The sequence below is a fragment of the Nicotiana tabacum genome, chromosome 11, assembly GCF_000715075.1.
Source record: "Nicotiana tabacum cultivar K326 chromosome 11, ASM71507v2, whole genome shotgun sequence".
Classification (NCBI taxonomy): domain Eukaryota; kingdom Viridiplantae; phylum Streptophyta; class Magnoliopsida; order Solanales; family Solanaceae; genus Nicotiana; species Nicotiana tabacum.
Genome location: NC_134090.1, coordinates 179,257,351 through 179,278,379, shown reverse-complemented (window position 1 = coordinate 179,278,379; position 21,029 = coordinate 179,257,351). Strand labels below are relative to the sequence as shown.

The window sequence follows — 21,029 nt, the reverse complement described above, 5'->3', positions numbered from 1 at the left end:
TAATTAGTAGTGAATTCAATTTGATAGCTATGATGCTAATTGTCTTACTTTGAAAGTTCGTATAAAGATTTGTAATAACATTAGCTTATTATCTCATTAGTTTAATCATATTAAATTGTCGAAGTAGGGAATATGGTATGAATGTTGGTCATTATTTAAATTTTGATGTTGGTTAAGTAAGAAGTGATGTAGAAGTGCCAAGAAAACTACAGTAGTGATATTTATTGTTACATAAGTTTAAGATGGTGTTGTTAACAGATGTGTGTATAAAAGTGGGCGAAAGGCGATATGATGCAGCTTATTACAATGTTAAAACGTTATGAATACGATATACAGTTAAACTGCATGTAAGGTAATTTTATTGAATTAACTTGTATAATAACTCCTTTCCCATAAACTAGATGCCTATTTGCTTTCATAAAACAAATTAACCAAGTAATTAGGCCTATTAGATTAAAAGCAAGCATAAGAATGAAAAGAAGTGTATAAGCATAAATTGCCACACTTCCTATCAATGATAATTAGAAGTAGAATTTGCATTAAATAAATAATGAAAATTCTCGGAAAATATTTCCTTCCTTTATGAATCATTTATTTTCAGTTTCATATGCAATTTATTCTTTGGCATATATATCTATGTCATATTTATTTTTTTTAAGATAGTATTAATCATATTCTTATTATGTCCTTTGAATTTGAACAGTTGGAATGAATTATTTATATTCGGAAATTATAATCAATGGTCAACATTTAATAAATTGTGGATTCTTTTCCAAAAATTAAAGATTATCTTAAAACGAAATTTCTCGTGATATAACAAATATTTTTGTGGAAAATCCATGATATCATTACGAATATGTCGCGCGATTAGGGATACGTTCGCGTACCCTGATCATATTTTTAAAAGCAAAAAGATTCGGATTATGCGTACGCGCAATTTCGAACGAATATTTAATAAAAGGATTTTTTTAAGGCGTTAAATCAATTTCATAAAAAACCGAGATGTACGGTTCACTATTCAGAAAAACAAATATTCTTGATTCGACACAATTTCGAAAATGATTACTCAATAAATATATTATCAAAAGTTATTGTGTACACGTACGCGTGACACAATTCCGCATTTTTTAAATTTATAATACGAATATACGTACGCGTAATTCGATTCAAAGAAGAGTTCTTAACCACAATAAGTAAAAGCGGTAGAAAAATCACGTAATAAAAAGTATTTAATAAAAATCAAGATAATTAAGCCAATAATAAAAACAGTTAAGCGACCGTGCTAGAACCACGGAATTCGGAAATGCCTAACACTTTCGTCCGGATTAACAGAATTCCTTACTCAGGATTTCTGGTTCGCAGAATAATAAACAGAGTCATATTCTCCTCGATTCAGGGATTAAAATTGGTGACTTGGGACGCCTTAAAATTCCCAGGTGGCGACTCTTAAATAATTAAATAAATCCCGTTTCGACTGTCCTTCAATTGGAGAAAACTCCCCACGCGCCCTGCGGGCGCGGCGAAAAGGAGGTGCGACACCTATGCACCCATCAAATACGGGGTATTACATTCTCCCCCACTTAGGATCATTCGTCCTTAAATGAGAAGTAGAGTCCGTCTTCAAACACATAATGTAACTTATCTCTTTCTTTGTACATCTTAATATCCCAAATTTTTCTAACTCCCAAAGTTTTCAGAAATTTTGGCAGAGTCTCCCCTGTAATTGGGCCTATCCACCTGTCAGAGTAACACCAAAAAAACTCCTAACAACATGTCCACAACCCAACAACGCAATACAAAGTATATATCAATAACACTAATCTCCGCATTACAAGCACGACATTATCACAATGATATCTTGACATAAAACGCACTATGTGTATGATCATAACCACATCTCTGGTCTTAATGGTTACTCATAATAGATTACAACATCGCCAATTAACCTTATGTTAACAAAATTTTGTTTCAAACCTCCAGATTACTAACAACAAGGCATGGGGATCTTATAACAACAAGGCATGGCGAGAAAGTAGTGTGTGTATATATATATATACTGACTTCAAATGAATCTCGTACCAAAGAACTACATCTGCATTTCTGTTTGAGCTAGCTAAAAATGGAAGCATGACGAATATTTTTGACAACTCAGTGTATTTTGGTATTTTAAGGACAGATCGATTTCACGGCCAATTACAAAAAAAACTTCTAGTTATATGAATATTTTCATATGAGATTGATAACATATTAGTAACACAAAGGGTTAGTAAATAAAATACAAAAAAGAAAGTTCATACTAATTTTATTTTATTCAAATTATTACTGAATATAAGAGATCATTTTGCCTTTAATTCACACCATCCCTATAAGGGATTATGATTTTATGCCTATTACAAATATTTCTTTTATTATTTTACTCCCTGCTATACTACGTCAGCTGGTTAACGTCAGCTTTTTTGTTTGGAGTTGCGATAATAGTTATCTTAGGCACATTAAAGAGTATTGTTTCGTCCCATATGTACAACGTGATCAGAGCCGGAGCCATAATTTCAAGCTTGTAGGTTCGAGATCTTAATTCTTTTAAGTTAATGGATTATAAATTAATAATTTATACATATTTAATAAAAAAATTAAAACAAATACATAATTTGAACCAAAACTATTGAGTTCGGCCAAATCTGTAGCCGATACTGTGGCTCCGCCGCTGAATATGGTTGGTTGAGAAATCTAGTAAATACTTTTCCTTGGTATTTTATGAGGTTTTAGCTTGAAAAATGCTATGCATGTCTTAAAAGACTATGACAAATAGATGGAAAAAGAGTATTACTTTTTTTAACCGAGTTAGAAAATGTATTCACTGCTTGAAGATTTTGATAGGCGAGAGGTGTAAGTACAATGAGGTGTGAAGCAATCTCGTACTAAGCAAAATGACTTTTATTTTTCATAACACTAATAAAAGAAAATTAACATATTCTTAAAATTGCACGGCTAAATTCGGTCTTTAAGACGCCATAACATAAGAATATCTTGGCGTCAAGTAACAAGCTTTGTATTATACTAATATTTCAATACAATACAATTTCTTTAGAACTTTCCTTTGAAATGTTGCCATGGATTCATGCTCATCAGATAAGAGGAGCAACCCCCTTCCAACCGAGAGGTTGTGAGTTCGAGTCTCCCCAAGAGCAAGGTGAGAAGTTCTTGGAGGGAAGGATGCCGGGGTCTATTTGGAAACAGTCTCTCTACCCTAGGATAGGGGTAAGGTCTGCGTACACACTATTCTCCCCAGACCCCACTAAGTGGGATGATATTGGGTTGTTGTTGTTGTATAACCTATTTAACTTCCAGTCCTAGACTTCATTTGCTTTTGAACAGAAGTCGTTGCTTTTATTGTTAGGACCTTTTGTAGAAAAAATTCTAGTAAATCATTGATGAGGGTCCCCTTAGTTGTGGAAAAAAATGAAAGAATTTGTGGCATTTGACTCATTCAGCAGCACTACACTTTAATTCAGTACTCTCTCCGTTTCAATTTAGATGAAATAGTTTGACTCGGCATGGAGTTTAAGAAAAAAGAAAAAGATTTTTGAAATTTATGGTATTAAAAGCTTACGGGATAAAAGCTTTGCGAGGCCATGACATTTGTGTGGCATTAAGGGTAAAATAGGTAAAATGAAGAGTTTAAAGTTGAATTATTATTTTCAAATTTATAAATGTGTCATTTATTTTGAAACATACCAAAAAGGAAAGTACCTCGTCTTATTTGAAACGGAGGGAGTACAAAATGAAGTTTAATGACACTCTTCAAATTGCTAAAGTAGAAAAGGCTCTATCCAAAGGAGGTGGATGGAGTGGATGGAGCTGCTTCTCCCTTAACTAGAGGCCTCAGATTAGAGCCCTGGGCATAAAATTTTTTTGGTAGGGAACGATTTCCCCCGAATGGGACATACCTGTCGCGAATCAAGATATAGTCGGACTCCAATGCGGATACCAAACACCGAGTGAGAAATCCCAAAAAAAAAAAGTAAAAAAGGCCAAGGATTAACAAATTAGCATACATAAAAAGCTAGTACAAGTAATGAAATGACATGTAATTTGGATTTGCTCTTCTAGAGAATTTCTAACATAGTAGATCTATGTGACCAAATTCGAATTAGTCAGATCGATTATTATAAAACTTTATTTTCTTCGTTTTAATTTACGCGACATAGTTGAACTCTATATGAAATTTAAAAGAAGAAATAAAAGTTTTCGAATTTTGTGATTTTAAACATGACATAATATTTGTGTGTCTATAAAAATATCTCATTACGGGTAAAATAAAATGTGTGAGTTTAACTATAACAATATATAAAGATATGTCATTATTTTCGGAACAGAGTAACAAGAAAAATATGTCACATATGTCCCTTCGGGGATGTCCAATTGGTTTGGAGGGTACTCATCCATACAAATGATATGGGATTGATCTTACCTCAATGCCTTTTTGGTTGAGCGTGTCACACAGGGCTTGTCTTGTGCGGTTTACATCCCCTTTGTTATTTGCAGGCTATTACACAGGAAAGGTTTATCCAATGCGGACAGAGTGCTCACTCAAAAGGCAAAGACGTTGTAAAAGTAGCACGGTATAGTCAGTTTTTTGACTGGTCATTCAAAAATAGTCAGCGTTTACGAAGTCAATGAAAAATAGCCACTATTTTGTTGCAATAGAGACCGGTCCAGCATAATATACTGGAGTTCGGTGCACCTGTGTATGAACTCCAGCATATTATGTTGGGTCGTTATACTTTGCTGACTCCAGTATAATATACTGGAGACTGGAGCATCGGTACTCCAAACTCCAGTATATTATACTGGACAATTATACTTGTTGGAACTCCAGTATATTATGCTGGAGTTCTAGTGTATTTTTCCTGTACTCTAGTATAATATGTTGGAGTTCAAGCATACTTATGCGGGAACTCCAGTATCATATACTGACGTATTTTCCGGGTTTTGAACAGTGTTTTCGCTCAGATTTATCTTTACTGGAAAGTGGCTAAATTTCGATTATTTTTTAAACTGAGCTATTTTTGAACGACCAGTTGTAAATTTTGCTATTTTTTAATTTCTCCCAAAGACGGTAGCAACTGCGGATTTGCCCGGAAGTTTCAAAAAATAAATGTCACATAAATTAGAAATGATGGAATAATAGAGTGGATGGTAGAATCTGAATTAGTCAACCAATAGACACAAAATATAATTAAGACTAATCATTAACCAATACAATATTCCAATAGAATATCTTATATTAGACCAATGAATATCTAGTATACTAACTAGATTATTATTTTTTATTTAAAAAATTAGAGGAATTTTGACGAAAAATCCAATTTGTCCGCCATTAAAGCAGTTTATTTTTTTCTCATCAAACTTTCATTTTCCATCGACTTTCTCGGAAACTTCAACAAATTCCACGTCCCAAAGTCCATTTCTCACTTTCCCTCTCATTTCACTGACACTGACCCGGATTATACGTCTCTATATAAATTCATCTTCAATTTCACTGAACAAAATCAAAATAGTAGAGGATTTTAGCTTGTCTTTAATATTAACAATGGCGACTCAAAACGTTCTCGTAATGAGACATGGTGATAGGTTGGATAACTTTGAGGAATTATGGGTAATGAAAGCGGATAGGCCGTGGGATCCACCATTGCATCAGGATGGTAAGATACGGGCTTTTTGTACGGGTCAAAAGATCCGATCCAATATGGATTTCCCGATCCATCGGGTTTTCGTTTCCCCGTTCCTCCGATGTGTACAGACTGCTGCTGAAGTTGTACGTGCCCTTTGTGACGTTGCGGATCATAACTGCGAGGCCAATGTCTTGTCCTCTAATTCTGATTCCGTCGTCATCGATCCTTCCAAAATTAAAGTACATATTTTTCTCTTTTTTCTTTATTTTTGCTTAATTTTGGAAGGATTATATTTGTTTATAAGTTTAAGTTATATGCATTGAGGATGTAAAAAGCATTTAAACTATATTAGATTATTATAGATAATCTCTTATAAGCATTAATCTGCCCTATCGGGTAGGGGTAAGGTGTGCGTACACACTACCCTCCCCAGACCCCACTTAGTGGGACTTTACTGGGTCGCTGTTGTTGTTGTCTTATAAGCATTAATAGATAATCATGTAAAAATGATAATTGACTTGCTATCGCAGGTTAAAAGTCACTAATAGTGTACAATCCACCATGTATAACATGTAAATCCTTTACTTATTTATGGTTTTAAGTTTAAGGTGGAGGGAATCATTGTGTTGGTAGTAATTAAGGTGTCTTAGGCTGTTGATTATGGAAGTATGACTGTTTACCAAAAGACAATAGCTGAAGGTTGGTATACTCACTGTATTTCAAGCTAGGTTGCTGGATAATGGAGGGTTTGAACTTTGGTGTCGACGGATAGAAACGAAGTTGGGCTCCGTGGAGGGTGAACAGTAATTTAAGGAGTTAGTTCACTAGTCATATTGAAGGGGAGCCTTGGCATAACTGGTAAAGTTGTTACCATGTGACTAGGAGATCACCGGCTCAGACCGTGTAAACAACATCTTGCAGAAATACAGGGTAAGTCTGCATACAATAGACTTTTGTCGTCCGACCCTTCCCCGGACCCCGCGCATAGCGGGAGCTTAGTGCACCTGGCTGCCCTTTTAGTTCACTACTCATATTGCCATAGTCTTTTCAGATCCTCGTTCGTTGAGGATGATGTTTTGTGATTTGAGTAGCTCTGATCACGGCTGTCCTCTTAGCTCAGATGTCCACATTTTGTATGTAGCATTACCAATACGTCCAAGTCAACCTGAATCCTAGCTTGTTCAACACATTGTCATTAGTGTAGAATGCCTGTGTGTAATATAAGTAACTACCAATTTTCAATATGGTTGTGCGCCTGTGATCAATATAGTTGCGTAAGCTATACCGGGACTTAGATCTGAATATGCTGCTTGTGTCATGAAACTTGTTGCATACTTGATATGACTCACTTGAGTCTTTATAGAAGGCAGGGTGTTGACAGAGGTGCAGAAAGATAAACACACATTTTTGCTGAAATATCAGCATTCAAATCAAATGGGTTCTCTTAACTCTCGTTCTAGATAACATTTGACCTTTTTTTTTTTTTCAAATTTCAGGTATCCATCGAATATGGTTTGTGTGAAATGCTGAATTTAGTAGCCATAAGAAGTAATGCAGCTCCCAAGGATGGGGATTTTAAGTTCAATATCTCACAATATGAAGCTGAGTTACCTGCCGGAACTGTAGATCACACTGTTGAGCCTGTTTATAAGAAGGTATTCTGTAGGATATGAGTTCTTGCTTCAATTTATGACATGGTTTATATGCATGATCCGCTGTTTCTTTAATCATTGATCATATGATTCTGAATTTACAGCTGCCAGAGTGGCAAGAGACATTGGAAAGTGCAAGAGCTAGATATGTGGAGGTAGTTAAAGCCCTTGCTGATAAGTATCCTTCTGAGAACTTGTTGTTAGTCACACATGGTAAGTCTTCTTGCTTGGTTTTGCAATCTCTAGTGCAATGTAGGTTGTGATGTGGTGAGTGAAGGCTTCTGTTCTCCATAGAGCACTCGTAAGAGACTACTTGTTTTCGTGTCAAAATCAGTTTAGAGATGTATTTCAATTTATATGTTGTATCTTTGTCGGTAGCAAATGTTGTTTCATATTGCTCGTATGTATCTAGTAGTTTATTCTCACATATCGCATGTCTGGATTTCTCGTTGCTTCTTGTTCTCCTTTTGCCATTATATTAAAGCAATATGAATTTTTGTAGTGCCATTGAAGAGAATATTTCTAGCAATGATTTCAGTTGGATGCCTTGAACTTTTCTGAAACTGCAAAATTCTTGAGTTTGGGCAATTGGAGAATGCTGGAGACAACCTTTGCTAATGAAAGCAACCTCTACATCTGTATGGTGTCAATGCTCTTGCCCAAGAGTTTCATTTATAATAAAACCATCTGCTAAACTGTAAATTGGCGGGTCTAATAGTTGTGTTTTTTCGCCCCAATTCATTTGCTCTTGCTTCTGGGAGGTTAGTGTAACTGAAAATCTCAAGTGAGTGGCTTTGGTAATAATTACCACATGAGTTGGTGCATCAATGATTTTCTGAAACCGGTCGTACCTAAGTGTCCGGAAACAGCTTTTCTCGGCCTTTTAAAGGATATGGTCTACATACACTCTATCCTCCCCAGATCCCACTTGTGGGAATACACTGTGGGAGTACCTGGAGTGCAAGTTTAGCGCTGAGTCGAGGGAAGTAGGCAGGGACGTGATGCTTGGATCACAGGTCATCCCCAAGAGAGATAGCTTCAAGTACCTTGGGTCGATGATTTAGGAGGACGGAGAGATCGACGAGGACGTCACTCACCGTATAGGAGCGGGCTGGAGGAAATGGAGGCTTGCATCTGGAGTCTTGTGTGACAAGAAAGTGCAACCGATACTCAAAGGTAAGTTTTATAGAGTTGTAGTTAGACCGGCCATGTTGTATGGGGTAGAGTGTTGGTCAGTTAAGAACTCCCATATCCAGAGGATGAAGGTAGCAGAGATGAGGATGCTGAGGTGAATATGCGGGCACACTAGGATAGACAAGATTAGGAATGAAGATATTCGGAAAAAGGTGGGCATGGCACCTGTGGATGACAAGATGCGGGAAGCAAGGCTCAGATGGTTCGGGCACGTGCGGAGGAGAAGCCTTGATGCTCCGGTGAGGAGGTGTGAGCGGTTGGCCGTGGTGGGTACGAGAAGAGGTAGAGGGAGATCTAAGAAGTATTGGGGAGAGGTGATTAGGCAGGACATGGTACGGCTGCAGATTTCCGAAGACATGGCCCTTGATAGGAAGGTCTGGAGGTCAAACATTAGGGTTGTAGGTTAGGGGGTAGTAGAGCTTTCCTTACTTCATACCCAGGGTGAGGCAGGATTGGATTAGGGTTGATCTTAGATGGCTTGCAGTTTATTTGAGTTCATACTATCCTTGCTCTTTTTCTTAGCCCCGGGCCTTGGATGTTGGTTACTGTTATTGCATGTCATTTATCTTTTGGTTGTTATGCGTCTGTTATTATTACGGTTTCTATTGAAGTTACTAATGAATTATCTTTTCTTGTTTTTATTGTCGTCTTTCTGAGCCGAGGGTCTATCGGAAACAGCCTCTCTGCCCTGTCAGGGTAGGGGTAAGGTCTGCGTACACATTACTGTCCCTAGACCCCACTTTGTGAGATTTTACTCGGTAGTTGTTGTTGTTGTTATTGTTGGTCATACCTAACTGAAGTTCTTCCTACTTTTTGTTACTAGATATGTTTAGAATATAATCTGTTATCGGCTAAGTAGATAAAATGCCTATTCACGCTATTTTGGCTTAAGTTCCCAATGGTATTCCTGATTTCTTATCAATTCTTCTTTCATTAATCCAGGTGAAGGAGTAGGCTCCATCTTTACTGAACTTAACAAGGATGCAACTGTATTAGAGGTAGAATATTGTGGATATGTGCTCTCCAGGAGAACTATCCAATTCGGAGAGGACCAATCATTTACTGCTGGAGAGTTTGTATACGAGAAACAAACTGGTGTATTATCTGCTGCTAAATAAAATTAAGTCACTATAAGTGATTGTTCAGGATTCTTCCCTCTCTGCCATGGCTGTTACTTATCGTCCATTTGTCAAAGCTTGCTTGTCCATTTAGATGTGTTAAGGTTTTCATTGCTGAACTAAGTTATCACTCTTTCTTTTTCTCCTTTCTTCTTCTTTTTAAACTTTTGATTTGAAAGAGAGGATTATTGAATATTGGAATTGCACTATACACTGTTGAAATAATGGCCTCTGATCCCACCTTGTAATTGTGAAATCCCAAGATGAATTGCTTTCTTTTGGACTACTTGCATCCCAATTGCAGTTGCTATTTTGACAGGGATATCTAGTATTGGTAACTACTGTTTCCCTCTCAAATTTAATATCACCTTTTCTTTGTTGAATTGTTCCAAACCAATATCATATGGGATGAAAAGAAAATTTAAATTCTTAGTGTAGTGTTGTACCATAAAGAAGCCACATGAGACTTTTACCTATGGGTGTGATCCACTGGTCAATGAAGTAGATGAAAATCTTGAAAATCAAGGTTTAAATCCTAGTAGAGACAAAAAACGTTAGATGATTTCTTCCCATCTACCTAAGTCGTGTTAGAGTTACTCGGTATTTATACTGGTAGGAGGTAGCAGGTACTCGATGGAATAATGGAGGAGTGTGCAAGTTGGCTCGAACACCATTGTTATCCGAAAAGAAAAATAAAGACTCACCCCTAAATGTGATTTACACCATTGTTATCCAAAAAGAAAAACAAAGACTCACCCCTAAATTTAATTTACAAAATAAAGATTTCACATGTTCCTTCAACAATGATTTCTAAAGGATATTACAGTTTAAATATTAAGTTGAATGAATTCCAATTATTTCAATACATCATAGAAGGCAAACGAGGGGTAATAAGTTCCTCCAAAGTTGTTGCCTTAGGCATATTAATGCCTAAGCCTTCTCACATGTCAACTGGCATGTTATTAGATGGTGTATTAAAATCAAAACCTTGAAGCAAACGAACAAAAGTGAGGAGTGTAACAATCGTGGCAACATTCATCCCCTTCTTGAACCAAATGGAATAAACTCAAAATTCTAACTCTAACTACATTCATCGATCTTTTCTTGATCAACAACAACAACAACAACCCAGTATAATCCCACTTAGTGGAGTCTGGGGAGGGTAATATGTATGCAGACCTTACACCTACCCTGGGGTAGAGAGGTTGTTTCCAAATAGACACCCGACATCCTTCCCTCCAAGAACTTCCCACCTTGCTCTTGGAGAGACTCGAACTGACAACCTCTTGGTTGAAAGTGAAGGTTGATTACCATTAGAGCAACCCCTCTTGTCTCGATCTTTTCTTGATCATCGGTCAAAAATCTTTCCGGCACGAATTTTTCAGGGTCGGATCAAATCCGAAGATCTCGTTGTATCTTCCATGCATTTACAAACAAACGAGTGTCTTTTAGAACATCATAACCAAGTATTTTACAATCTTTTACTGTTTCATGCGGTACTAACAAAGGTGCAGGTGGATATAAACGCAATGCTTCTTTAATTATAGCTTGTAAATAGGCTAAATCTTGAACATCAGACTCTTCTATCCACTTCTCTTTAACAACTTCTATATCTATTTCCTCTTGGGCACGTCTCATAACATTTGGATTGTTCAACAATAAGGACATTAACCATGTCCATTGCACAGCAGTAGTATCAGCTCCATCCAAAAATTATTGCCTACATTTTAATAATTAGAGAAATGAATTACACAGTAATTAAATCCTAGAACTAAAAAGACATTTAGCTAGCGTTTGGACATAGATTTGCTTGAAACTTGAAAAAAGAGCTTTTAAAGTTGTGCTGAAAAATAATTTTTGAAAGTTGAAGTTGTGTTTGGACATGCAATTTATTTGAAGAAAAGTTGAAGTTTTTGTGAGAAGAAGAGATAGTTTTTACCCAAAAACTAGAAACTGGGAACTTGAAAATTTTTGAAATTCCAATACATAATAATATTTCATAAACAAATAATTCAAAAAAAAAATGAAAAAATAATGCCAAAATTTATGACCAAACGGGAACTTAATCTAAACAATGATAAACATATACATGCATGTTTAATGTGATCATAATGTTGAAAGAAAATCCAACTAATTAATAGCGTGAATGTGATACACAAAGTTGTTGTCTTGATATTAATTTATGTTTACTAGGTACATGTCTAAGTCTTTGTCATATCAGCGGGGACACACAATCTGGCCATTTATTAGGTAAATACGAGTAAATCTCTTGATAAATATTAATTGATAATCTAGTAAAAATGATAACTAAGATGTTATGACATGTTAAAATTTACTGATTGTATAAAAAGATTAGGGTATTCTGCCTTAGAGCAACGAAAAATTGTCTTTGATAGGTCACAAGTTCGAGCCGTAAAAGTAGCCATTAATACTTGCATTAGAGTAGACTTTCTACGTCATACCCCTTGGGAGTGTAGCTCTTCTCCGAATCCTGCGTGAACGTGTGATGCCTTGTGCACCAACTGCCTTTTTTTAGTATAAATTTTTTTTTTACAGTATAGATAATTTAAAAGCTTAAGAACATATCATTACTGTGCCTTGATGACAGTTTCTTGGGAATAACCATAGGCCTTGAACTCATCAAAATTTGTCACATTAAGCAAGGCATCAATAACATCTTGATTCTCAAGATTATTGCCAATTTCTGCCTTCTTAATATGGTCATCCACCCAATTTTGAAGAACACCATCTATATCTTTATGAATTCTCTTCAATTTAATATGCCCTTGAAAATCCAAATACTTAAATAATGGAAATGGAACTACATCATAAAATATAATTTGCCCTGCCACATATGCAAGTGTAATCCTGACCTCATGATTTTGAGAAGGAAGTGAATTTACTCATCTTCCTTTGTGCCAAAGATAACAAGCATAGGGTGAACAGTTGGAAAAAGGCTGTGATAAAGCATCAAGCTCAATGAATTCCTTGTATGAGAACAACAACCAAGTAAAATCCCACTAGTGGGGTCTGAGGAGGATAGTGTGTACGCAGACCTTACCCCTGCCCCGATGGAGTAAATTCCTTGTATGAAATATAACTAAATGAAATTGGAGGTGTACATTCCCCTCTCTTTATTTAAAGCTGCAGAGTTCAAATCAAGTGACACAAACTGGTAGAACAGCCAGCAAAGACGTGCAAAGTTTTAAAGAATGAGGCATAACAACAGAGAGAAGATTCAATTTTTTTGCAATTCTAGTTGATTGAGAACCAGATAGCGTGTTAAACTACTTGGTCTAACCTCAATTAATTGATCTTCTCTTGAATACAGAATAGAAGAACCACCTGCAGCATGTCACAAAGCAGTTAGGAAGTGAAACGATGGACTGCGCGAGTGCATGATTTTAAGTATTCGCTCTACGGATGATGCCTGATATACATACCACACAGTCAGAAAGCAAAAGAGATTTTTAGTGCCACATTAATTGATTTCACGAAATTTGGCTGAGTATACAGCAAGAACGGAAAAAAAATTCAGTTCATTTCTTGATTTTATCAAATTAACTCTTGAATCTACATGACAAACTGTTGAATTGAAGTGTAAGACATAGGTCCATTCTTAGGTAATCATCCAAGAAAAGGTTTAGAGAAACTTAGAACTGAATTAACATGTTGCAGAAATAGGAAATGGAAGACAACAACATCTGTTGAATGAAACAAGAAACATATTTATTTGACCGCGTCAACTATCCAAAGCTGAATTCCAGGATTTGGTACTTACAGAGACATGTATGTTGTACACCAGCACTGAGAGTATAATATTGCATAGGCAGATCTCTAACGCTTAGGCAGTCCACACCACCCGTCACTGCACAAAATGTTAAATTTAAAAATATGTTATCTACTATACACACAGGCACACACGCACAGTGGCGGACTCAGAATTTTAGTTAAGGGGTGTCAAAATATAAAAAATAAAACATACCAGGAAATTAAGGAGAGTCAATGCATAGTATATATAATTTATTTTTTTACCTACCTACACAGTTTATTTTTTCCGTGAAGGGGTGTCACCCCTTCCTATAAGGTGGCCCCGCCACTGTGCGCGCACACGAGGATAAGACAGTATCCTCGGGTAATGGCCTAGTTATTATCCTTGCATAACTAGTTCACTGATTTGACAAATCCATATGTTATACTAATAGATTAACAAGTCTTAAAATCTAGTTTTTCTAAGGTCGCCCTCCTCGAACCACTTGCATGGATAATCAGGTACAGTGAAGAAGAAATATAGTTGACAAATATGAGATACAAGGAGGTGGAAGACCGATCATATTACTATGCCATATGTGGAGGTCTCTGAAGGGGTGTTATAGACATGAGATTCATACAAGGATATCAATTTTATAATAGGCAATGGCGACAGAATCAACATCAAGACTGGAGCGGTGATGATCCTTTTTTCCCCAACCATTTTCAGCATTCACTGTCTGTTAAGACAGTGCAATTTTTACATTAATTAGGGTTGATTTGATTAAGGATTTGATTAGCTTTGTATATACACCTACTAAATTTTATACACTAGTAATTATTATAAAAGCTTGAGTAAATAATCAAGCTTCTGAATTGAATTTTCTCTTTTTATACTAGTTGGAGGATTTTCCCACTTAGCTACTGTAGAAAAGTACTCCTCCAAACAAAGGAGAAAGATAAAATACAATCTCACCCTACGCCTCGTTCCTCTTCAAGGCTGTTTTTTCTTAAAGAGCAGCATGTATTGAAATGGCTAATTTGTGCAGGCATCTCTCTCTTTTCTTTTTATATCAGTCACTGATAATCAGTGTGAGGGGATCTCATCTTTACATATCATAAAATGGTGACAACAGAAAGTCAGTGCTGCTCAATTTCCTAACCGTTTTCCTAGTCCAACTTCCAGTCAAGAATGTTAGATAATATAAGGTTTCTGCTTATTATTGAATTTCAAGAACCAGGTTCAATTCATTTGTTAATTCGCTTTTGTCAATTTAATGAGCACACTTAAAGCAACAACAGCAAATGCAAACCTTATAGACAAGCCGCATAGATCTTCTGGGATGACTTTGTAGACGCTTTGCACTTCTCAAAATTCTCGTATCATTATAATGATGAACATTATCAAATTTAAAATCATCCCTCTTTCTCTTCTTGCCTCCATGCGATGAATGCTTCTTCAAAAGCTCTCTGCCATGATATATAAGAGAGATCAGATTTTCATTGCTGTCATCGGATATAATTCACAGCATCTTAATTTAGGAAGAGTGATTACTTTGAAGCTACTATTCCATTGGCATGGCTGTCCCTTGCCTGTGAAAAGAAAGAGATCACGATGTTAACTTGTTTCAGGTTTTCATGAAAGAAACAAATCATATCAACTATAATAAGAGAATCATGGAGACAAATTTCTACATGCTTAGTGATCATTTCTTATTACATGCAAAGAAAAAAGAGGATAAATAAAAGAAAATAGGCAAGTAATGGAAGAGCTGTATAATATGTAACTTTCACTTAGTCGAGCCAATGGTGGTTGAAAAGGACAGTCACACAAACATCAAAGTAGAACTAATACAAATTTGATCAAAACCAATAAACCCACATTCAATGCCAATTATCTAATTCCTTTCCCTTTTAAGGCACCAACACTGCTAGTAATGTAATCCGCCATCACCATAATTGCTGCTGTTATATCCAGATTCCGGGGTCACAGCCACCACTGAAGGCACCAGTGTATACCTTTGCGTCTCTCGCCTCTGGAGCCTCAACCACCCTCATGGTGTCCCTCACTCGAACCACCACCACCACCACCTCGTCCAAACAATTGACTTACGGTCAAGGCTCTGGCCATTTGTCCTCCCTATCACGTCCCTCATAGATTGCTCGTCATTGAAAGTAAGGCAGCCAAAACCTCTAGATCTACCAGTGTCACGCTCGTTGAAGATCTTCGATTTGAGTATTTCACTAATCTGAGCAAAAGGCTCCGCAATGGTTCGATTGGTGGTAGCCCATGCGAACCCACAGACAGAGCACCTGCATTCCACATTGACAGAGGACAACTTTTTGTTTTTGGGAGAGAGAGAGAGGCAGAAAGGGAGGAGAAATCGAAATAGAGCAAGGAGAGCTTTAGGAGGCATAAACTATTCCAAAATTCATAATCATTTTAATGAACTATCAGACCAGTAATAAGCTTATCAAAGTGGATATAACCCTACTAATGAATGTCATGTCACAACTCACAAGTAAGAAACATGTCCACAAAAACAAAATAAACAGAATAAACTAGCATCGAATAATGCTGGTATCCTCAGATCGCCAACATGTTGACAAATACGAGTAATAAGGAAACTACACAAAACAAAAGAACATAATTTACACAGTCCTCAACTTAACCATTCAAAGAGCAGAAACTATTTTTCAGACTGGTTGGACATCCCACTACCTAGAAAATCCAAAACAAAGGAATGATAGGCTACATACAATTATGTGCACAAAGCAATAACCTAGGAAGCTATCATAGCAAAATACACCAGATTATGCTAAGATGATATTACCCCTCCATCAGCAGATGAAGGCGTGTCGATTCTACAGCTATCCTCACAAGAATTTGGTAGTTGACTTCTTAGGCTCTCTGCTGCATCAACCAAATTTCTAAGGTAATCTTTTTCAGAAGAAGAATATGATACATGTTGATGATGATAGCCAATTTCTGATGCCTCTATCTCAGAAAAATCAGTTTCCGAAGAGAGATGAGCTAGCACCGTAAGCTTCTCCGGAGAACTAGTCCTCTGCCTTTCAGAATTGAGACAACTTACATCATATGATTTTTTTGTTATTGAAAATCCCAAAGCCGCATCATCTCTATTTTCTGTATGACATACAACATCAACAGTGCCACACAAACTTGGGGACGAAACAGTTTGTGCATGGCCACTGTTAGTTTTGCGGTCTGAATCTGTTTCCCAGAGAAATGAACTTGTCATTTGTCTATTATTTAGGTATTGAATCTCCTGACGGAAACTTTGAAATTTTTTATTCTGCATAGTGTTACATACACACTCCTCCTTCTCCAATCTTCTAAAACGGTCTGATGGGCATGAATTCAAGTCAACTGAAAGGTTGATTCCATCTTCCGATGAGACAGAAAACTCAAATGAAGGCACATGCTTGGACTTTATGTCAGAAGTAAATGCATTCTTGGAGAAACTTATTGGTGGACTGCGAACTCTTTGATTGAAACCCTTCTCATCACATAGGCCAGAAGAATCTTGAAGGTTGTACCAATTGCCTTCGGAAGTTTCTACATCTGCTATCTGCATCAAGACAAACTTGTATTTCAGAGATCAACCCAGTGTATATGAGCACGTGATGTAATAAACCTTATCAAGCATTTTCGAGATGATCGCGTCACAATACAATTTTATAATGAACTCATCATACGTATCATATGTATAATCTCACCCAAATTTTCACATTCATTCACCACAAAAGATCGTCTGTCATCAACCCAAAGCCAACATTTACCTTGAAGTAATTGATCAAAGAATTCACGAGATTGGGTTTTGTCTTATAAGGAGACAAACCGTACTTCTTGCACAAGTCTTGAAGCTTTTTCTTGGGTAGGCTGTAAATGGAATTTGGACAGTCCTTTGTCTTCATCTCTCTGAATGATAACCTCTCCTCACCCTGCATCAAGACAAACTGATCCTTCAGTGATCAATCCAGGTCATCTATGAAAGTCGTGCGATAACCAAGAAACTTATATCAGCCATTTTCTAGATGATCATATCAACAATACGATTTCCAAATTAAGTCATCCTCATGTATCATGTGTTCAATCTCACCCAAATATTCACTTTCACCAAAAATAATACTACCTTTAACATCAGCCACTGTGACTACCAGAAAACTGAGCTTTTCCAACTGCCAAAGCCACCGGGAAATAGTCGAAAATCGGTGATTTCCGACGACTTCCGACAGTTTTGCGGTAGTTGGAAAATTGGCGGAAAAAGCTTTCCGACTGCAGTAGACAGAAATTTCCGACCACCGTACTGTAGTCGGACAGTTAAATAAGTAAATAATTATTTATAAGTGATCAAAGAATTACAAGATTTACAAGGAGATAAACCATGTTTCCAGAACAAATCTTGAAGCTCTTTCTTGGGTAGCTTGCAAATCAAATTTTCACTGTCTTTTCTCTTCATCTTTTTAAATAAACTTATCTGCTCCCTGCATCAAGCTCTAATCACTTGTTCATTTAAGAGACTTTTACCAGGGCAAAATCATATGACTTCGGGTGAATAAATGTTGTCAATGCGGATGCTTCCTTCAAAAGAAGATATAGGAATAGCCAACACTGAGTTTATGGTTTCCTTTACCTAAGGACAAGTAAACACATCTGACACAGGATAACACCTTAGAAAACAGGACAGCTTTTGTCGGAGTTCTCCCAAAATGTCTAAAAGAAATTCTTTTTATTGATGGTTCACATTATATCTTGGAAGTTAGAAATACTATGTTCCATTTAGCAGGAAATAGAAGTTTCTAATTTATATTAACATTCAATCCCATCTAATTGCTGAGATCACAACATACACTCAAAATCAAGAACCAAGTCTAGCGGCTTCTTTAAACTAGACATAAGTTTAGACATTTTACCCACTCATTCCGTACTAGAGGCACCAAATAAAGTAACTACTCAACATTTTTACAAACCACTGAAGAACAAGAAGCGCCATGACAGGTATAAGCTTTGTCCTTATTACCTTCTATCCTGAACTTCTCCAATACAGAGGTGGAGCCGGGATATAAAGTTTACGGGTTCTAAACTAGCCATAGAACTCATAGCTCATTTACTTACTAGATTCATAATTAAATAGTTATACATATTTAATGAATTTTTAAGTAGGGTTTAAACAAAAGTTACTGGGTTCATCCGAACCCGTAAATGATACAGTAGCTCCACCAACCAAGACAGAGCCAGGATATAAGGTTTATGGGTTCTGAACTAGCCATCAAACTCATAGCTCGTCTAGTTACTAGGTTCATAGTTAAATAGTTATACATATTTAATGGATTTTTCTAATATACAGGGTCTAAACAAAAGCTAGTCAGTTCAACTGTACCCGTAACTAATACAGTAGCTCCCCCTCCAAGTCAAATGAAAACAGGTAAAGCACCCACCATATAGAATCAAACCTCTCTATAATAGCATTGTTTGTCCCAATATTTTTAGTTGTTGTAGTGAAATGTTGTTATAGAGAATATATAATATAAGATAACATGAAAAATCAGCTCCAGCAAAACTTGGCTGTTATAGTGAAATACTGTTATAAAGGATGGTTGTTATAAAGAGATTTAACTATCATTTAAAAGCTCACAATTGTAAGGAAGTAATACTGTTAGTAACATAACAAATAATCAGTTGAACATATCAAAAGAAGCCCCAAAAAAAACAGTCAGGTTTGGTATACTTTTCAATCAAAATAAGACACAATGCTTTAGTACTACTCCCTCTGTTTAACAAAGATTAACACTATTTCTTTATTAATCTGTTCCAAAAAGATTAGCACACTTCAATATTTCCTTAATAGAAAGCATTTATAGCCACACACTACTATAGTAGGTTTCAAACCACAAGTTTAAAAGTTCACAGTCACACAAATGTTATGGTTTATTTAAAACCATATATCTCAAAATTATTCTCTTCTTTATTTAATGACAAGAGGGGTTGCTCTGATGGTAAGCAACCCCCACTTCCAACCGAGAGGTTGTGAGTTCGAGTCTCCCCAAGAGCAAGGTGGGAAGTTCTTGGAGGGAAGGATGCCGGGGTCTATTTGGAAACAGTCTCTCTGCCCTAAGGTAGGGGTAAGGTCTGCGTACACACTACCCTACCCAGACCCCACTAAGTGGGATTATACTGGTTTGTTGTTGTTGTTGTATTCTCTTCTTTATTAAAGTTTGTGTCAACTTAAACCTCAAATAATTTTTTTGAAACTGAGAGAGTAATTAATAAGTAAATCAGTAGAAAAAGACAAAAATAGTACTATTCGAAATTCAAATCCACGAAAAAGCGCCAAAACTTATTACTACTACTGCAAAAGGTAAAAACGAGTGAAAATACAGAGACTTTGGATCTGTTACCTTGTTGTAGTATCCACAAATGGCGAGGACTGAGAAATTAAACCGGATTTGTCAGCTGGAAGTTTCTAGAAATGGGAGTGGAGCAGAGCTGAAGCTAAAATAGTTGGGAGCTGAAGAGGGGGAAAATAGAGTTTAGGGTCATCGGGTTTTAAAACATATAGGTAAGACCCGGGCCCTTCGGATTAGGATATTTACCCTAATTTCAAAGTTTTGAAAATGATATATCGAGATAAAGGCGTCAATAGTTTGATTCGGCCGATTATTTTATAAAATTTATATTATATTAGTTTTTTTATTATTTTATTATGTATAATCGGATTAGAATGTTTACCCTAATTTCAAAGTTTTGAAAATGATACTTCCACATAATTTCAAATTTAGAAAAAGTATGTAGCAAATTTTTTGGGAAAAATAACAATTTCTAAAATAATACTACTCCTTACCTCTTAATTTATGTAATATTATTTGACCAGTCACGGAGTTTAATATTCTCTCTGTTCTAATTTATGTAAAAAAAATATTTTTTCGAGATTTAAATTTGCTAATTTTGGTTGTGCATTTGGACATAGAATCGTTAAGTCTTTTGAAATAAAATTTATATATTTAAAAACTATGTAAAAAGCACTATAAGTCACAATAATTAATAATTTAAAATATTTTAAAGGCATATAAAAAATTACTATTAAAGAATAATTCGTTTGACTCATGAAATTTGAATATCGTCACATAAATTAGGATGGATGGAGTAAGAAAAAAAAAGAACTTTTTTTTTTTCAAACTTATGCTCTAAAGTAAGTCATAAATATTTGTATGTGTAACCAGGGGCGCATCTAGGGAGGTTCCACGGGGCACGTGAACTCATGCTCTCCTCCCTAGATCATGTATAGTAATGCTATATTTTTTTAAAAAAAAAATACTTAAATGTATTTTTGTGCATCTCTCTAAATGAGATTGTGAGTTTAAATCGTATGTCAATCTTGTTGTTTTTCTCCTTTTTTTTAGAACAAGGCACCCAACAGGGATGAACATGTCTGGTGTCACTTTTTGCGTACTAATTAATTTTTTTATTATTTATTTTTTCAAAATTTTCACACATTATAATTTCAATCATTCTATTGTCATCATAAAATCTTGTATAATTAAATAAAATTTGTACATTAAAAGTGGTAACAGTGGGTGATGTAGCATATAGTCAATGAGCTCAACTGATTTTAACA

The 21,029-nt window shown here is 36.0% G+C and overlaps 2 protein-coding genes across 4 annotated transcripts; one reads left to right on the top strand and one right to left on the bottom strand.

Moving 5' to 3' along the window:
- The first annotated feature begins 5,274 nt into the window (after window positions 1-5,274).
- On the top strand, window positions 5,275-9,925 carry LOC107800746 (uncharacterized). Its single transcript, XM_016623972.2, has 4 exons — window positions 5,275-5,914; window positions 7,172-7,330; window positions 7,432-7,540; window positions 9,464-9,925. The coding sequence occupies exons 1-4, from the start codon at window positions 5,594-5,596 to the stop codon at window positions 9,637-9,639; spliced, it is 765 nt and encodes a 254-aa protein (XP_016479458.1). The 5' UTR covers window positions 5,275-5,593; the 3' UTR covers window positions 9,640-9,925.
- Window positions 9,926-10,773: 848 nt separating this feature from the next.
- On the bottom strand, window positions 10,774-19,951 carry LOC107800744 (uncharacterized). Of its 3 annotated transcripts, XM_016623969.2 has the most exons (8): window positions 19,813-19,951; window positions 17,194-17,355; window positions 16,224-16,982; window positions 14,945-14,982; window positions 14,703-14,859; window positions 13,421-13,507; window positions 12,941-12,984; window positions 10,774-11,359 (listed from the first exon to the last, which is right to left on the bottom strand). In XM_016623969.2, the coding sequence occupies exons 2-6, from the start codon at window positions 17,326-17,328 to the stop codon at window positions 13,505-13,507; spliced, it is 1,092 nt and encodes a 363-aa protein (XP_016479455.1). In that variant the 5' UTR covers window positions 17,329-17,355; window positions 19,813-19,951; the 3' UTR covers window positions 10,774-11,359; window positions 12,941-12,984; window positions 13,421-13,504. The 3 variants fall into 3 exon arrangements, with proteins under 3 accessions (XP_016479455.1, XP_016479454.1, XP_016479456.1); XM_016623968.2 differs by lacking the exon at window positions 10,774-11,359 and having other exon boundaries at window positions 12,773-12,984; XM_016623970.2 differs by lacking the exons at window positions 10,774-11,359; window positions 19,813-19,951 and having other exon boundaries at window positions 12,773-12,984; window positions 17,131-17,271.
- Window positions 19,952-21,029: the final 1,078 nt, after the last annotated feature.